At 30.5% G+C, this 19,391-nt stretch overlaps 3 protein-coding genes across 7 annotated transcripts; 2 read left to right on the top strand and 1 right to left on the bottom strand.

The window, feature by feature from the left end:
• The first annotated feature begins 108 nt into the window (after window positions 1–108).
• Pis (phosphatidylinositol synthase) lies at window positions 109–2,443 on the top strand. The gene is made up of 4 exons (XM_070651571.1): window positions 109–290; window positions 373–507; window positions 695–1,012; window positions 1,072–2,443. The coding sequence occupies exons 1-4, from the start codon at window positions 239–241 to the stop codon at window positions 1,242–1,244; spliced, it is 678 nt and encodes a 225-aa protein (XP_070507672.1). The 5' UTR covers window positions 109–238; the 3' UTR covers window positions 1,245–2,443.
• On the bottom strand, window positions 2,253–4,352 carry CCT6 (chaperonin containing TCP1 subunit 6). Its single transcript, XM_070651570.1, has 2 exons — window positions 4,133–4,352; window positions 2,253–3,906 (listed from the first exon to the last, which is right to left on the bottom strand). Exons 1-2 carry the CDS (start codon window positions 4,267–4,269, stop codon window positions 2,445–2,447), a joined length of 1,599 nt encoding a protein of 532 aa, XP_070507671.1. The 5' UTR covers window positions 4,270–4,352; the 3' UTR covers window positions 2,253–2,444.
• LOC139099171 (putative uncharacterized protein DDB_G0277255) lies at window positions 2,589–17,586 on the top strand. Of its 5 annotated transcripts, none has more exons than XM_070651567.1 (10): window positions 2,589–4,250; window positions 4,325–5,479; window positions 5,803–5,959; window positions 7,001–7,099; window positions 8,040–8,447; window positions 8,510–9,013; window positions 9,414–12,729; window positions 12,846–12,884; window positions 12,958–13,124; window positions 14,250–17,586. In XM_070651567.1, the coding sequence occupies exons 3-9, from the start codon at window positions 5,819–5,821 to the stop codon at window positions 12,966–12,968; spliced, it is 4,518 nt and encodes a 1,505-aa protein (XP_070507668.1). In that variant the 5' UTR covers window positions 2,589–4,250; window positions 4,325–5,479; window positions 5,803–5,818; the 3' UTR covers window positions 12,969–13,124; window positions 14,250–17,586. The 5 variants fall into 5 exon arrangements, with proteins under 5 accessions (XP_070507668.1, XP_070507666.1, XP_070507670.1 ...); XM_070651565.1 differs by having other exon boundaries at window positions 6,995–7,099; XM_070651569.1 differs by lacking the exon at window positions 5,803–5,959.
• The last annotated feature ends 1,805 nt before the right edge of the window (window positions 17,587–19,391 follow it).

The following is a 19,391-nucleotide window of genomic DNA, read 5'->3' as shown; positions in this document are numbered from 1 at the left end:
TAAATTTTTTAATAAAATTTATTTTCAGAATATTACAGCTTATAAATGTAAAACGACCAAGTTTTCAGCAACACGATTCAAATATTCCCGCACTTCTACGGCCGTACATAGCGAAAAAAACATCATTCAGTCTGTAAAATTTTCACATATAACGTTAATCTGAAAAAAAGTTTAGTCATCACAAGTTTTTGTGATTTTTCGCAAGAGATACAAGTGCTTAAGTGAAGAATTAGCTAAAATGTCACTCATTGAAACAGAAAATGTCTATTTATTCATTCCAAATATCATTGGTATGTCAATAATATTAAATTTTATAATCATAACATGAAATACGCAATTTGTTATTTTTCTTCTTCCTTTGAAAATCTTAAGGATATGCAAGAATTGTCTTAGCAGTAGTTTCATTCTACTTTATGCCAACAAATTATGTGATTTCCAGTTGGTGTTATATCATTAGCGTCTTATTAGACGCATTAGACGGACATGCTGCAAGAAAATTTAATCAATGTAAGTAAAATCGTCTTATCTTGCATGAATGAGCTTCGTTTGTGCAGTAAAAAATCGATAACGCTTAGTTATGTCATTTTCAATCGTTGATTGCTGGATTATGACTATAGCATGTCGAAATTTTAATTGTTTATTTTGACTTTTATGAACTTATTGATTTGTGAATTTAATTAAACATATTTTTTAGCCACAAAATTCGGTGCAATGCTGGATCAATTGACAGACAGATGCGGTACAATGGGTCTTCTTGTCACTTTAAGCTACTTCTATCCAAAGTACATGTTTTGGTTCCAATTATCAATGGCAATTGATGTCGCATGTCATTGGTTCTACCTTCATACGTCACTTCTTCAAGGCAAAACTTCACACAAATTTATTGACATGAACGAAAATCCAATTATGCATATTTACTACACAAATCGTACAGTTTTGGGCTTCATGTGTCTCTTTAATGAACTCTTTTATGCTGCTTTATATCTTCTTTATTTCACTCCTGGGCCACTATGTAAGCTCCTCATTAATTGCTTATTATTTATAAATCTAATAATTTATTTATTTTTATAGTCTTGGGAGTTCCATTCTTCAAGTTACTCGCAATCGTTTCTGCGCCTGTTGCAATCGTCAAAACATTAATTTCAGTCATTCATGGAGTCGTTGCTTCAGTAAATATCACAACAATTGATACAAAAGATCGCGAGGATGCGAAAAAGAAGGACCAAAGCAAAAAGAGCGAATAAATTAAATTGCAATCCATACAAACAGACTAAACTTCTTGAAATTTACTCAATTTAAATGTCTTCTTTAATGTTGATGTACTAGTATTATATTAATGGGTACAATGAGAGCCAAACGAATGAATATTCCATCTCGTAATTTTTTTATTCCATTTTTAATTTGTATTGAGCATAGTTTATTGTACCTGAATCTATCCATCATCATCATGTGTCTTTGTATTGGAAGCTCCTTGTCAGATTCTTGCATTATTTTTGTGTGAGATTCAACTTAATTAATTTACGAATTTATTATGTTATATGAAGAGATGAAGTTTCTGTGGAGATTTAAGACTAAAACTGTACTTCAGATCAAATTAATGTTATTATTTTTTTATTATCCAGCGTTGGCCAAAACCGTTATTTTAAGTAATTGAAATATAACGGAAATTATCTTTTTAAATTACTGGAAGCATTCCAGTGTAATGGAATAAAATTAAAATTTAACGGAAAATTAATATTCAAATTACTTAAATGCTTCCAGTGGAAATTTTCAAATATAAAAATAACGGAAAAATGAATTTGAAAGAAAGCAAAATATTTAACTAATCGTGAATCTGACGAGACTTTCACAAAGGGCAATTTCCTCTTTTTCCTAAGTCATGACAAAGAAAACAATCTCATATTTGCGAATGAACCGAGATAATCGACAAGATAAATAAAGAAATCATTCTTTATTACATTAACAAAGAGAAATTCCTGCGAAAAAAATAATATATTTTCGTATTTAAACTATTTAAAGTCTATTTATAATATAAAGTAAAATATCTTGTTCGAAATTTGCAAATTAATGAAAATTTATTCTTATTCTTTTGTTAATGATTATAAATGTGTAGTGTAGTAGAAAACGAGAATTTAAAATTGAGGTGAATGTGGATTACGAAGTAAGCCAAAGGAAACTAATTAATTGAATTCAAAAACAGATTTATTTCACTAAAGTTGACCTATTCAGTTGACATTAGTGAAAGAAATAAATAGTTACTTAAAGCAAATATTTATTATTTATGCATGTTGTGTAGCAAAAATTGCTTATTATTCACAAAAGAATATTAAAATATTATGTGGCTGAGATAAAGGAAAGAACATGAATTGTAGTAGCAAATATTTATGTGTAAAGAACACTGGATTAAATAAATGAAAATAAAGTGAAATGAAAGCAATGATAATTTATCCCTTTAAACTGCTCATACCGGCACGCATGATTTCGTCGACGAGAAGCAGGTTGGTTGCAATTACGGTACAGGAGTTGATGATTTGCTTCTTGACAATATAATTGTCAAAGATTCCCAAATCAACAGGTTTACAAGGTTCTCCGGTTGATAAATCGAGACCAATGGGATCAGTTGCCAATTCAGCTTCTTCTTGTAATCTGACAATTGTATCTTGAGAATCATAACCAGAGTTGACTGCAAGAGTTTTTGGAATAACGAGTAATGCATCAGCATAAGCATTAATAGCTAAACGAGTCTTTCCTTTAACTGTTTTAGCATGTTCACGAAGTTTGATGTTTGCATGAATTTCAAATGAACCAGCGCCTGGAATAAGGCATTTATCTTCGAGTGTATTGTTGATTGCACGAAGACCGTCACGAACGGCATCCTTGATTTGATGTAATGTATGCTTATTTGGTCCCTTCATCAAAATTGTAACAGATTGTGGAACTTTGCATTCTTCGACAAATGTATATTTAGTTTCGCCTAAAACATGCTCGTAAACGACGCCAGCAAAACCGAGGTTTTCTTCTTTGATATCATCCAATGAATTCAAAGCAATACCACCGCACGCTAATGCCAAACGTTCCATATTTCTCCTTTTAGCACGTCTTAATGCCATTATACCTTCCTTTGCCAACAAATCAAGAGAATTTGGATCAATGCCCTTTTGATTAATAACAACAAAACTTTTGTTGGTGCCGTCACACAACTTTTTCTTCAATTCGATAACTTTTTGAACACGTTGGATGATGAAATCGCGTTCAGCAAGGACAAACTTTTCGCGTTCTTCAGCTGTTTTGTAGAAGAAGCCTGAATTAACTTCTGTCTTTTCATATTCCATTGAGACATTGCATGTCAAAATGTAGGCATTTTCTAAGCGTTTTGGCATATCAGGATGACGTGAACCGTGATCCATAACAATACCTTTAACTAATTGAGTATCAGTTGCTGACTTGTGCTGCATTTCCATGATTTCAACCATATGAAGATCAACTGGTTTGTCATCTTCCTTTTTGATGGTCAAAATAGCATCAACACAGACATCAGTCAAGAGATCAGCTAATTGATTGTTCAACTTTGTTCTTAATGCTGTTCTGGCAATATCTTGCAAGTTCTTACGGTTGATTTCAACTGGGCGTTTCATGTCATCAAGAATTTTTAATGCTTGTTGACGGGCTTGATCGTAACCCTCAGTAATGATTCTTGGATGTAATCCTTCAGCAATATAAAGCTCTGCTTGCTTCAATAATTCTCCAATCAACAAAACAGTTGATGTAGTTCCATCACCAGTAATGTCATCTTGTGCTGTACTTGCTCTAGCAATCAAACTAGCAGTTGGATGTTGGATTTGCATCTCGTGCAATAATACATTTCCATCCTTAGTAATCTTAATATCACCAGCACCACTTACAAGCCTGAAATAATCAATAATTTTGTTATTTTCGAGAATAATCTGGACTTTATAACCTAAATTAGCAAATTTTTATTTCGCAAAATGTCCATAAAATCTTATTAATTTAGTGTTTTTATTGTTTAAACAGGATATTTAGACATTATAAGTATGATTTACATTCATCAAAAGTAGGGAATCATCTCAATTTGAGAGAAATTTAACAAGACATTTTCATATGCAATACTCACATTTTCAATGTTCCTTTTGGACCCAAATTTGTTTTCATCACATCTTGAATGCCTTTTGATGCCGTGATATTGACACTAAGTGCCTGAGCAGCACGAGCAAATTCAGCTTTCGGATTGAGTAAGGAAATTGCAGCCATTCTGATTACTTTTCTTAATAAAAATTAACTTCAAAAATTGTGACTAATTTTATAGAAAACAATGAAGAACTCGTACTAAAGTCACTATGTACTACAGCGCTTTTTTCGCATGACTCATGTGCCGCATGCTTTGCGATCAATTTAGCATATTAAACATTTTCATCACATAGACTGTTAAGTAATTAAAAGAAATTTATTAATAAAATCAATAAAAGTAGTCTTTGAAATAAATTAACAAAATTTAATTACTTAGACTAACTGATAAATAAAGGAACAGGACAAAGTGAGAATGATAGCTTAATAATACAGAAAAGAACTGCGTAGTTTGCTGTGGCTAGATTTTGAGAGTTGGGCAGATATTTTTCTATTAAGAATTACAGTACCGGCATATAAATATCGAATTTTCAAGGAAAATCGAGTCGAACGATTATAAAATAAACGATGATAAACTGATAAGTGTGTAAATAGTCTAAGTGATAAGGATGACACCGTAAAACAGTGTATAAAAGCATAAATTTAGCATAAAATTTTTTATCTCGTCTTTTTCCAACCGATTACTGAATGATGTCACAAAAAATTACATTGTGAGTGCCTAGCCGAGAAAATTAGTACAATAAGTTGATAGAACTAGCATAAAAGCTCAATTGCATGATGATAATAGCGCATCAGTAAATTCATCACAATTTCAAGTTTTTACGGGTTTTTGAATTTTCAAAATTAATGTCAATACTGCGTCACTAAAGCTCATTTTGTCTGGATATATTTTGTATTGAATACGTTACATAAAAGTTAAAACAGGTACAGAATTAAGTGATAAACATTATATGGAAATTCCATAGCAACCTATAAGGTGTGTAGAAGGTAATTAAAGTTAATAAACAAAAACAAAAGTTTCTCATATTTTAACGGTTTTCAAAAATTCGAAAAAAAAAAGTTTTCAAAATAAACTGAGGTTAAATTTTATAAAAATTTGCTTTCGTGAAAAACATTAAATTAAATCATATTGAATATGTTTTAAAGGAGTAAAACATTCAAGTAATGTGCATAAGGACCATAGAATATCGAGAATTATACAGGAGTGCAAGATTTTGTTGATTTTAACAATTAAATTATCAAAAAATAATTTTATAAAAAGATACAGTAAAGATCCAGCCAGGCCAAAGTGATTAATTTATGGCATTTGTATTGACAGGAACAAGCAAATGATATTGTGAGTACTGCCCAGCCGAAAAGTTTAGTACATTGAAGAAAAGAAAAAAATTGAAACTTGAAAAGGATGAACTAAAACAGAAAAATGGATTAATTAAGTTCTAATAAGGTGTTTTAATTGATTAAAATACTATAATCATAAACTTTAGATTCTAAAGAACATTATTAGTGCGAAAATATATAGTGGGAGAGTGTTAAAAGTGAATAATTAATTTTATAAAAAATTTTCAATTTTTTTATTTTCATTTTTTCTGCCCAAAAAGAATTTTTTTTTCGTCATTTCTGATTCCCCTATATTTTTCGATGAATTTTTATGAATTTAAGTGTGTAGAATTTTTTAATGGCTTCAAATAATGAAACTAATTCAATATTAAGCTGTTCTAATGATAAGTCTATGAGTAAAAAACATTTAAATGAGCATGAAGAAACAATAAAAAGTGATCAAATGGCATCGAAAAAATCATTATCGAACGATGGAGAGGTGAGTAGGGAAAAATTCAAAAAAAAATTTTTTCTTAATTTTTCTCGTATGAAAATGCATTGAAATCTTATGAAATATAGTCATTCTATGTACAAAAACAGCATATGAAATGGGTATTTGTGGAATTTTCATGACGAGACATTTTTTTCGTACTCAATAATTGCACATTTCTTATACAAAAAGAACAAATTGAACTTTTTTTTCGCCATATTTTCTTTATATTTTTTCTTCTTATTTTTGTATGTCGGAAAGAAGTAAGGCAAAAAAAAAAAAGTCCACACATTGAATTTCATTCTAAATGACTCTGTCAATTTTTCGTCGGTCAATTTAGTAAAATTTCGCACAAGTTAGGCTCAATCAATCGGTATTTCCACTAATATTATGTGACAAAAAATGTAAAAAGAAATAATAAGGTGATATCGATAAGGTATAATGGCTGAACATAGCAAAAAAAAAAAAATATTAAATTTGCGAGAAAAAAAATTAAAATTTTAAGTATTTTTCCCATACAACTTCCGATTTTATCAAAACCATAATTATTAATATCATTAAAAATATCCATCAGTAAGAAAAATGTGGTCAAAGCTGGAAGTTTAAAGGCAATTTTTCCCTACAAAAAATTTTTTATTTTATTTTTTTCTGTAGTCACTAGAATGACTTTACGAACAAATATATACACACTGAACTTCAGACATATACATTAAGAAAAGAAAAAAAAAAAGTGTTTCGAATAAAAGCAGATATGAAGAAAAAGAAAAAAGTTTTATGTGTAAAATAAAATATGAAAAAGAAACTTATCACACTACTACAGACTAATTAATGCGATCTTCCAAAAAAAAATATCTTCCAAAGATTGACAATTTTTTTCTCTTCTCAAAAAAAAAAAAATATATAAAAATGCGAGCACAAATATATCAATGTATTGCAAAAAAACAACAAAAAGAAGATGCAATTATCATTTTCGCATTTGAAAAAAAAATATATATATATTTATTTTATTTATATTTCACATCTATTTTATTTATTCATTGATAGGAGCAGATTGCTAGTATGGATGAAAATGATTTGAAGAATTTATTGGATGAGGCATTGACATATAAGAATCCACGAGATGCAAATGAAAAAAGTGAAACTTTCAAAGTAAGTCAGATGGATTGCATCATTTCTCTTATCATTTGTCTGTAGATTGTATTGTCTAAACTTCAATTTTGATATGATTGGCACCAGAACACATTATGCTGCATATCATTTTTTATTGCTTTCTTATTAAGAAGTGACTTTGCAAGTCATAAGTCTTTAGAAAATAGCTGAATTGGTTTTAAAAACCATTTTTTTTCTCAACTTTTTCTTCAGAATCGATGAAATGTGAAGAAAAAAATTTAAAAATAAACCTTGATAAAAATTTAATTTTTTGCAACAATTTTGTGAAATTGTAATGTCACACAACTGTCGCGTGTGTGACGAAACAGTCAAAATTCAAAAGTCATTGTCTGACTCAAGTGAATCATTATTATGAGCACAGAATTTTGGAATGCTCACGAGATATTTGAGGAATTTACGTCATTCATTTAGGATTTTTTTATTTCTTAACGAATACTACTTGAGTAATTAATTTCATCACGATATATAATTTTGTGTACAAAACTGAGCAAGTTTCTACGTTGTACAACAGTTTTCATGTCTATTGACTTGTTTTTGTTCAAAGAGCGATTTAAGTCGTTTCTAAAATTGCAAACAGCTTCTTGCTAGTGCTTCGGTGACGATAATTATTGCATGAAAATAAATAATAAGAATGTTGTGAAATTGTCAAAAAAGATGTGTTGCGCAACAGTTGTAGAACATAGATTGTTGTCGCATGACTGTCACTTCTGATTTATAAATTAAAAATGCTTTAGTGATTTTTGGTGCCAGCAGAAAATACTTTTTATCACATAAATAAATGTGGTATGTTAAACAGTTTAGACACTACAATAAACCACAAAATAGTATTTATAACATGATATAAATTAATCTACATATTAAAATTTTTATTTTCTTTTTTTGATTCATTATTTTTGTCTCGTTTTTTTACCAAATATAGCGTTTACTTCAGAATGTGACCGAAGAGGAAGAACATAAAAGGAAATTTGAGAGCAATTCGCTTCATTGGAAGGCACAAAGCAATTCACTACAGAATCTTCTTGATGAATCACATTATCAATTACAAAATCATCAATCTCAAATCTCTAGTAAGAAACATCAACAAAGACGTAAAAATTCCACATCTGTATCGACAAGACGATTAGAAGGAGGAAGTTTACCAGTTGACATGCATCATTCATCGGCCATTCAATCGCCACCCGATCAGCCATTCTTATCAGAATTTAAAAATAATAAAAAGCGTAAGGAGAAGCAACAAGCAAAGGATACTGTGATTGATATGCTTGATATTGAGACTGACGATACTAGAAAATCATTTCAGAGATGTCTGGATCCAAACAATAAGGATGTAAGTGACAAATTACAAATAATTTTGATACATTAATAATGTAATAATATTTTCATTTATAGACCACAACATACCAAGACGGCATGATTGAACTGAAATCTCTCCATGCAAACCGTGTCGAAATGGAAGTTCAAGATCAGTCATCTTCCAAATTCACGACAGCTAATAGCACGCCAAATACAATAACGACAATTGCATCATTGATGACTGGCAATCCTATTCCTACGATCATGTCATCGAAATTGCAATCAACAGCATCGACAAGTAGTGTCGATCAAGTCATACCGTTTTCAACTCTCGAGAAACCGAAATCATATCAACAAGCCCAAACTATGGATTATTATAATCCATCGTCAACAATCAATCATAGTAATAATATTCCTCTGACTGGAGGAAATTCTTCAAATTATGGCTCAACTTCTTCTGTTGGAAAGGTAAATGTAGGTGCCGGAGTTCTTGATCAACAAGCATTACAATTGCCATCAGGAGTAGCCGTTAATAGTGTCATGGATTCAAAAACATTTTCCTATCCCAGAGGCGGCCCATACAAACCAGGAGGAGCAACTGTAAGCTTGATTAATTACTCGAGATTTATATTTCACACCCAAGCGCATTTTCATACGTGCTATTTAATGTGCGATTATTGTCTGACCAAATAGCTTTACCTAAAAATATCTAAATTTGAATATGAAATAATTGTTATCCCTGTCGTTATCTGAACTGATTTACAAACTTTATTTATTTTAGAAATGACAGTATGAGGCGAATTTTTTTGCACAAGTCGATATTTCATTAGGTCAATTCCATTTCTTCTTCATTACTTCCTAAACTACTTTATTAAATATTCTAGATAGTATCAGTGAAAATGCGCTTAATCTGTCCGTTTAGCTTATTATAGATTTTTTCATAAAAAAAGGGAGAAAAAGCTAATTATTCCATTTTTTTCGTACTTCTTTTTAACCATAGCGTGATGATGTTAGTTCATTAATTCAAACGACACCATCTATCTTACCAACAAGTCATTCATCCACAACAACAAGTAATTCAAAGGATAGTAAAGCTTCTAAGAAGCGTACGGCAAAATCGGAACGAAATGAAAAGAACATTAATGTTCAGTCGATTGAGGGTTATCGTGGAAACGATACTCTCGAGGAATTGTTAACATATATTGATGGACAGCATAATAATGACGGCAAGGGTCAAAAGAATCATCCAAAGAATGGTATTGTTTCAAATAATAATAATAGTAATTTAAGTAATAATAATGATAAACAAGCAAATGAGCAATTGTTAAATGCTGATGATAAGAAGAAGAAAATGGTCTCAAAGAATAAGGAAAAAATGAATAAGTTGAAGAAATCTAATTCAATGGATGAATTATGTTCAACGGGACGACAACAGGAGAAGGAAAAGTCTTCTGATGTTGCTTCTGCCGCCGAATCATCATCAACTGCCAATAAAATTGTTCAAGACGTGACATTACGTTCAAAGAATAATGCTAATAATAGTAATTCAAATAGTAACATGACCAGTGGTGCCAAAAAAGTTGAAAATAAAACGGATAAATCACAAACGAAGCGAAATGAACGACGATCATGGGGCACTGAAGGTTTATGGCCGGATACATCAGCAACGGCAAATGATATTATTAACTCATCATCGTCAACAGTCACAACAGGAAAATCAGCAACTGAGAATCAAGATGATAATCAGGAGAATGAAAGTAGTTCTAGTTCGAGTTCAAGTGGAGTTCATAATTTGGACTTTACAACTTCCGATCCTATCAATTTGACATCTAATTTAGAATCGATAAATCCATCAAGCGAAGCCGATAAATTTCAAGTAGTAATTAAAAAGAAGAAGGTGAAGAGAAAATCTAGCGAGAATACTGACTCAAAAAGCTCTGTACAAACAACAACATCGAATAATCTTCAAAGCTACGCTATGCGTCGTGACGGAAATTTCCGCACTGGGACCAAATCGAGTACTTCAAATAGTAATAATAACAATAATAATATGGGTGAAAACAGTCGTGCCGATAAGAATAATGCAGCAAATAAGAATTCATCGAAATCAATGAGTCAAGATGCCAAACAGAATTCAATTGGTAAGAATCGTAGAAAATCTACATCATCGATGCCTGACGAAGACGGAGAATATTCGGACGGTGGCGATTCCGTTCAATCATTGCCCATTGAAACGACAAAACCTTTATCGTCACTTCTATCAGCTCCAAATAATAATAACAATAGCAACAACAATACAAGTGCCGAAAATTCAGGAAAAACGAATAAGAAAAATAATAATAATAATGCATCATCTCTCGCTTCAAATCCCGTCGTCGTATCACAAATATCGCCTTCGCAACAACAGCAACAAATTATATCCATTCAACAGCAACAACAAAAGCCAACAACATTCTCATATGCTGATATCGCAAAAACAAATACAAATAGAACGAATAATAATAATAACAATGTCATACCGGCATCAACCGAAAAAATGTGGCCTTCAATTTCATCATCTTCATCATCAACCCACCAAAATAATAATAATAATGTTAATGATCCGTTTGCAATTTCTAGTTTTGATGCCATCAGCAGTAGAGATAATTCAACTACAAATAATAATAATAATAATACTAATTTAATAAATAGTGTAAGCAACACTGCTACAAATTTATCATTGTCATCGTCGTCAACAACCAAACAACAAATTATAGTAAATCAGCAACAGCAACAACAACAACAACAGAAATCGACACCACCATTAAAGAATACGATGTCGTTCCCAGACCTAGTCGAAAGTAATAATAATAGAAATAAGCAACTAAATAATAATCCATTGGATCTGACATTCAATGGTGATGTTACACAGACTGAAAAATCATTAAATGGATTGGAAAGAGCCTTCGACAACAATAATAATCCTTCAACAACTGCAACAACCTTCACCACAACACATGATCGTCTAAATAATAATAATACTGCTGCTAACAATGCTAGCAAGATATCATATTCTCAATCATTATTAGAAAATCACAATCAGGAGATAGATGCAAATGGTAATAGCAACAATAATAACACAACAAAATTAGAAAATGCAATAACTGTTGCAACAACAGTCACAGCAAATAATAGCAACAAAAATACATTGACAAAGTCAAAGAGTGTTGATCATAATAACTTATCAATTGAACATTATCCGGCATTAGAGAAGACAAAACAGACATTGAGTGATGTTTTATCGAAACCAATTGAAAGTTTATCAACAAAAGTCACGAAAATTAATATGATAAAAGTCCAGCAACAGCCACAACAACAAATACAAATGATTCAAAATAATAATAATGTGAACATGATGAGAGCAACGGTTGAAACAATAAATGTTAAGGATGATAATGGTAATGGTACGAAGAAAAAGAAGGATAAATTGGCTCTTAAAAAGAGCACTTCTACAGTATCGACATCAACGATGGTATCAAATCAACAATATTCCAATAATATTCAGACACAACAAATTAGCAACAATATTATTAGTAATAATATTCATCATAATCGTCCTGCAGTCATTATAATGAATGATTGCGAAAAATCAAGTGATGGTGAACTGGGCATAACTTTCGGTTTTGACATAAATGAACATTTATTATTCGGACATCATAATGGTGATGTAGTAATGGCTGATATGGATCAAAGCGTGGTAGAAATGAATTCAACTAATAATTATGATAAAATTAAAAATAACAGTAATTGTGATATTATGAATACTAATTTATCAAGTAATACAATTAATCTTAATAATAATTTAACAAATCAATCGTGTGGATTCGAAATTTACGATAATTTCATTTCATCGCCGCCACAAAGTGTCATTGATCATTCACAGCAGCAGCAACAAATGATACATCAAGTTACAATCATTCAATCATCACCCAAAATAAATTCAAATAATAATAATAATAATTATTCGGTCAAGGAGAATTCAACAATATTATTGGACACATCAAATCAATCATTAAATGATTTAGGATATATGTCATCATCCCTCATTACAAATTCAACATCACCTGCCAATCAAAAAATATCAAATGATATCCAACAGCATACGAGTAGTGATAATCTTAATCAATATGATATCGATTATGGTCAACAGACATCTTATCCTAATGCTATGGATATAAAACAACGTGTGAAATTAGATGAATTAGTTTCACGATTTGTATCACCTGAACCTGCAAAGAATTTTAATTACGACGAACTTGTCACATTTGTTAGTGAAGGTAAATATTTACATCTAATTCTCTCAAAGTCGCAGTTCCTTAATTTGTTGTGACTCGCTTTGTGAGATCTTTTGGCTCAATCAACTAAACTAATTTTACTTTTAATTTCATTTTAGAATGGACCAAAGTTGAGAGGAACGGTGTTTACTTTAACGGTCAGTAGTGACATTATTGAAGATTCAACATATTAAGAAGAATAAAAAAAATACTTCATTGTTATTTAAATAGGGCTTCAATAAGAAATATTAACAAGAAATTAAGATTAAACAAAAAAACATAAAAAAAAACTTTAATCAACGTAAAAAATGTAGAAATTAACTTATGAAATATTTCATCATGCTAGTAAATACTCTTGGAATTTTCTTCGCCTATTCAGGATAATGTTTATTGATTCGGTGAGTAATTTTCTCTTTTGTTTTTGTTATTGGATTAAATTTTGGCAATATTTTCGATGTCATGAGTTTCTTTATTGTTTTTGTCCTTAACAAGAATTTTAGTACCTCCACCAAATTCTTGATTTTATTTCCTTTATTTCATTCTGTTTTGTTTGCCTTCATTTTTCTTAAGAACTTTCGCTTTCTTTCATTAGCGTTCTTGATAAATATTTCTTTATTTATAAAGCATTTAGAAGGCTATTCATTGAAAGCTCTTTCTGGATTGAAATGTTTTCTGTCTTTTAAGAATTGATATTCCTGGAATTCATTAATAATACACTTTGAGGACATTATATTGCGTATTGCTTTATCATGCTAGAATCTATTGGTGGGTAAACTTTTGTTTTTCATGGCACGTCTTAGTAGTATGCCTAATCCAAAATCGGCATATTGTTCATTGTACTTCCCAGTACTTCCAAATATTTTTGACGACAAACTATTATGCCGTGGCAAACAGGTTGCCAATCACTGGGCTAGACCAATAGAAGCAACCAATTCTGTAGCTTATCTTCCTCAACTTAAACCATGTACATCAAACATTGAATAATTTACAATGTTTTCTTCAAAAAAGCGTTTATTGCCTATGATTAATGAGTGACAATGTCTAATAAATCATTGAACATTTCAGGAATGTTTTAAGCTATTCACTTTAAATGGACATTTGTTATTAAAATGTCTCTTTAGCTCAGGCTTTTGCCTAGAAATTTATGCCTTAGGATAATAAATTGCTATCAATCAAGAGAGTTATATGAGGAATTAAAATGCTATAACAATGTTTAAATAAACAAATTTAAAGAAATTTCAAATAAATCACAATAATAGCCAATTTATAAGTTTGATGTCCTACTCGACCTTCAACTCCTACCTTCACCCAATTTTCGTCTTTATTTGCTGTAATTAGTGCTAATTAACAACTAAACATTGTCATGACAATATGAGAGAAACTGATTAATTGTATGTGGACAAATAGACTTGACTTTGAAAAATGCACATTTGACATGACTGCCTACATTAATTTATTGCTTTGCACATTTTGTTATGTTTATTTAAATACTAATTGAATGTTTTATTCTTGTTTATTTCTAGATGATGTAGAACTATATCATATAAAAAACTAAATTTAAGAAGGAAACGAAATTTAAAAAAATATATATAAAAATATATCCGAGAGTGATTTAACAAGATATGATTAAAAAATTTTGAAATCAAAAAATGAAAAATGAAGAAAAAACTGAAAATATTTGCAAACTAAAATGAAAATGAAAAAAAAAACTTACTTAAGAAGTGTTTTGTGCATAAATTAAGTAAATTAAAAAAAGAGGTAAAAAAGAGATACTAAAAAAAAAGTTGGAAAAAAGATGAATGAATAAGGAAGAAAAACATTGAAATAAGGATTGTGTGAAAGAGGACCGAAGACGATTGAAATCAGAATGTTTAGAAAAGGATATATAAAAAAAAGAGATGAAAATAATTGGTTATTACATATAAAAAAATTAGCTAGTTCTTAAAAATAACAATAAATAAAAAAAAATCCTTTAAATAAGTAATAATCGCTAAAGTATGGTGCAACGCGTATTAAGAGAAAATAAAAAATTATAATAATTATTATTATGTGTAATTGTGTGTTGTGCTGTGTCAACAAAAAAGAGCAACGAAAAGCATCTAATTCTATTGCACGATTGTAAGTTCTGAGAACCGGAAAAAACGACTCATGGAATGAGAATTATGCATCCTTTTTATGAAAGAAACAACAACAACAACAGAAGCAGAATCAAAAAATATGAAATAGTCAGCACGAGCTCATGGAATTTAACAAGACACGTGGAAATCGGTGTGAAAATGTGATTTAAAAAAAATTTGAAGGGGAAAATGCATGAAGAAAAAACTGACAAGTCGGTAATGTAGATTTTAATTGATTTTTTTTTTGTCATCAATTTTTTTTTAAATTTGCGAGGAACTAATAACTGTTAAGTTAGAATTACTTCATAATTTTTTTTTCTCTCTTATCTCTGTATCCAATATTTCTTTTTTTACAATTACTTTATTATGTATGGTCAATAATGTTGTAAAAAAAATTCCTTTTTTTTCTGCCAGAACGAATGTTTAAATCTTAAGATAATCATCAATTTGTAATCTACTTTACGAGTAGCATTTAAATGATAAACTTTAATTTCCCTCTTTCGACAATTTTTTTTTTTTCATATAACAACAGAATCATAATAATAATTTTATATAAGATCATTGGGCTTATGAGAATAGAAAAAACAAATAAATTTGAAGGATGTAATTAGAATAAAAATGCTTTCTTTTTTTTATTATTTTTAATTATCACAATATATTTGTTGATGTCATTTAGTTGGCATGTTTTTGTATACTTTTTCATGCGGATGTCTGCATCAGTAATGATATATTTTAATTAGTAATGTCTTGTAATGTGACTACAAATTGTACTTTTCTGAATTGTATAGTTAAATGACCTTAACAGACAAATAGTAGACTTTCTTGATACATAAGTATCAATAAGATGCATACAGGCGATTTTGTTGTTTGTTAGGGAGACAGGGAGTAGTTTAGAGCTCGAGGTCAACTTGGATTTTATGTACAGTTGAACCGACTCAAATCGAGATTTCAATACAAAATCAAAGAACGAACTCTGCAATAGGAAAGATTCTTGATTCCTAACAGACAAAGAGCATGATTTCATGGTACATAAATAGCATTAAGGTACCTACAAGCGTTTATTTGAGCGTTAGGCTAACAGAGAACAGAATGAAGCTTGAAGTCGACTCAGATTTTATATGGAATCGAGTTGACTCAAGTTGACTTTTCAATACAAAATCAGAGTCGACTTCGAGTTCTGGGAAAGGATTAATTAAGAAAGATTCTGGATGCTATCAGTTAAATGGAACAAATCTCGAGTGGACAAAAGTCAGTATAACTAGTTGATGCCAAGATAATGTCCAGTTGATGACTAGTTCTAACGTATTTTGTCCACTCTGGAATGATTTGCCCCAAAAACACAGTCTTACTTGAAATAATCAACACACCCGAAAATCCTAAAATAAATCCCTAACTCCCTTTGAGACTAAGTCAAAAAACAAATTGGGATTTGCTGAGATTTACGTCAGTGTTCAAAAACCATGAAAAACACAACAATTTATCGCATTGCATTCATAAGTTATGCATGCACTAATGTAATTGTCGATATAAAATGTAAATTGCTAGTTTAAGAATTCATCACAATTGATTTAGAGATTTTTAAACGATCCTCAGCATTCAGCACCTTTATTGCTGTCAGAAACAAATTAATTGAGCACTAAAAGCATAAGAAAAGTTAATCCTTGTCTCGAATTTCAGTAAAATTAATTACATATATTAAATTTTCATCGCGGCTAAAAAAGTCATGATGCATGCATATCCGTATGAAAAAAAAGTACGCAAAATTCATAGCCAGTTGGCATCAATACAAGAGAATGATGAATGCAGTATGCAAATGAAATTAATGACAGAAAAATCTTTAATTTCGTGATCTCTTAATGAATTGGTTTTCATTGATCATTGTTGGATGCAATGATGCAATGCAAAATGTGAAGGTCTAAATGTGATAAGAGATTATTTTCTCTGTCTTACAGTCGTCTATACATTACATCATCAATAATAACTCACGTTGCTGAATTAAAGTATCATTTCTTGTCAAACAGAGTTGTGACTCAGGCTCTCGCGAATTCTGGCGGCATTGATTATTAAAATTGTCCTTTTCTGTCTGCTCTACTCGTTAAAAAAATTTAATTAATTAATTAAGGATATGTCATAGCTAGTGATTGTAGAATTTTTAGGGTAGATCCAAGGACATGCCTTTATTTGCTTACAAGTGATCGAGTAACTTAAAAGCTAAAGTGATTGGTAATTTTTAAAAAGTCAGTAGGATGAATTTAGAATGGGGTTAGGGTTACAGACACAAAACGATAAATTTCCGGTACTTTGAAATAGTTTTTAATTGTCAATAGAGAATTTGTTGTTGAATATCCGAGCAGTAGATAGGAGAAACGTCGATATCAGCCATTTTGGCATCTATCGTAAGACGCGTGTCTTACCGTTAATACGGCGACATAGCAGTGCCCTAGTAAACACGTTGTGCTGTTTGGGACTACTATTGCAGTTTTTAGACATCACTTCCGGAAGAGATTCGATACTCGGGATGGAACTTACCGGGATTTCCTGGTCACGGTCCCGGTATCGAGAAAGCATACTGTTATGGTGAGTCTTTGACTTGTTAAGTACGCTTTATAGGAGGAGTTGTCTAAGAGTTTTTCTGAAAATTCAAGCAGAATTTTACTTTCCATAGAATTATGCTTTCTCGATACCGGAATCCTTCCCGAAAATCTTCCGGAACCGGGAAAGCATACGTAGTATCAGGGTGCGGTCAAGATTATAGATGCAACATTTATAAAGTAGTAAGTGGGATGGCTTACAGAACTGTTTGCAGGGAACAAAGACCTAGAGTAACATATTATCAGCTATTAAGGAATACAGCGGTCGGTTAAAGCACCAAAAGATCCTCAGAGCCTCACAAGACTCTCGAATTGCTTGACCACGTAGCTTGATGCGGTACCTTACCTTATAACCAACAACCGGCTTCAATGTTTGTTTCAATGCAAAACATTTGCATTTGTCTGTCTAACAGTGTCTAGGAATTTTCAGAGCTTGAAGTCAACTCGGATTATTTATGGAGAAGTCAACTTGACTCCGTATAAGCCTCAAATCGTTTTCGAGTTCTGGCATTTGTTTCTGACAACAATTTAAATTTAAAACAATTGTAGACAGCAATACGCCTCTAGTGTATGAATACAAATGTGTTAAATTCTCTACAAAATCTAGACTCTTTATTCAGTTTAAGGCGCTTAGTAAGCAGCTCTTCTCGATAAAAGTAGAACAAAATATCATATTGAGAATTAATAATTGGGTATAGAATAAAGTTCGATCATAGATAGCTAGAGTTAGTTCCGAATAGCATAATACTAATAAAGTCGAGCAAGACATAACGAAAAGTGACAAAGCAAAAGATTCTACTCAAAAAAAAAAATTGACTGAATTTGCCCGAAATTATTCAATCAACAACTCTGTTTTCCCTACAATTTAAGACACATGACACAACCTTTACTTGTTAATTTATAGTCACGGATGATACTAACTGATGAATGCTGTGAATGAGTCCATTTTTTTAATTTTTTTGAGTCATCCGAAATCTAAAAAAAAAGAATAAAAAAAATACTAAATAAAAATTAATTTAATCCGCACGCGATGTAGATGTCCATAAAGGAAAAATTTAAATTTAAATTTAAAGTTAAAACTCAGCTGCAGAAAACATAAAATTTGAAAGAAATTCTTAGGTACTAACAAAAGTTGTTAGTTGTTGCATAGTTGCATATAATAATGGAAAGACGAATGGTAAAGAAATCTTATAGATTTAATGAATATCAAAAAAAAAAGAAGAAAAATTAGTTATTAAAATACCTACCTTAATTAACAAAGAATAAATATTGTCATAAATATGTAAATAAGTGGATTGAATATATGAACATTTTTGAAGGTAAATTTGTCATTTGAAGAAGAAATTAAAAATTTGTTATTGTTTTAAAGGTAATAAAAAAAAATTTGCAATAAACTTTGACGATGTTTCAAAGCTAGATCTCAATATGATCCAAAACATACAAACTATCTAATACATAACTATAATGTATGCATAATTGTTGAAATTGATTGCACAGGTGGCGAAATTTAAAGGAACGAGACAATTAAATATGTGAATGTTACCAAAACATCATAATTAACTAATAAGATACATAAAAAACCTTTTAAAAAATATTAACGACTGATGAACATTTCTTACACGCTTAACTGCAACTTCATAGTGGACATTCATTCTTATGTATTAATTACCAAAAAAAAAAAAAGTCATGAGTTTTTACATTCATGTTGACATCCAATTTTTAGCTGTGAATCTTCTCTTTGTTGTCTCATAAATTTGACACTCATCGCCATTATTAAAAGCATGCTACATACGAATGTGCAATCGTGCAATCAATTTTAACAAATGAGATGAAAAACAAAAATAAAAAATTATAAAGGGAAAAACAAATTATATATTGTAATGTGAAATTTATGAAATTGTTTTAGTCATTATCGAGTGATGTAGAGTTACTGGATGAGTTTAACTTTGGCTACAAG

Source organism: Chironomus tepperi, unplaced genomic scaffold, assembly GCF_022539635.2.
Source record: "Chironomus tepperi strain 1889 unplaced genomic scaffold, CSIRO-AGI_Ctep_v1 contig_465, whole genome shotgun sequence".
NCBI lineage: Eukaryota > Metazoa > Arthropoda > Insecta > Diptera > Chironomidae > Chironomus > Chironomus tepperi.
The sequence above is the reverse complement of the archived record's forward strand: the minus strand, read 5'-3'. Positions and strand labels throughout refer to the sequence as shown.

What these genes read in the sequence shown, in the direction of transcription:
- CCT6 (XM_070651570.1), bottom strand. Translation starts at nt 4,269, where the DNA reads ATGGCTGCAATTTCCTTACTCAATCCGAAAGCTGAATTTGCTCGTGCT. An exon ending in CCAAAAGGAACATTGAAAAT is followed by an intron (nt 3,907 to 4,132) that starts GTGAGTATTGCA and finishes TGATTATTTCAG; the next exon opens with GCTTGTAAGTGGTGCTGGTG.
- LOC139099171 (XM_070651565.1), top strand. Translation starts at nt 5,819, where the DNA reads ATGGCTTCAAATAATGAAACTAATTCAATATTAAGCTGTTCTAATGAT. An exon ending in CATTATCGAACGATGGAGAG is followed by an intron (nt 5,960 to 6,994) that starts GTGAGTAGGGAA and finishes ATTCATTGATAG; the next exon opens with GAGCAGATTGCTAGTATGGA. An exon ending in AAAAAAGTGAAACTTTCAAA is followed by an intron (nt 7,100 to 8,039) that starts GTAAGTCAGATG and finishes TACCAAATATAG; the next exon opens with CGTTTACTTCAGAATGTGAC.
- Pis (XM_070651571.1), top strand. Translation starts at nt 239, where the DNA reads ATGTCACTCATTGAAACAGAAAATGTCTATTTATTCATTCCAAATATC. An exon ending in TGCAAGAAAATTTAATCAAT is followed by an intron (nt 508 to 694) that starts GTAAGTAAAATC and finishes CATATTTTTTAG; the next exon opens with CCACAAAATTCGGTGCAATG. An exon ending in TTTCACTCCTGGGCCACTAT is followed by an intron (nt 1,013 to 1,071) that starts GTAAGCTCCTCA and finishes TTATTTTTATAG; the next exon opens with TCTTGGGAGTTCCATTCTTC.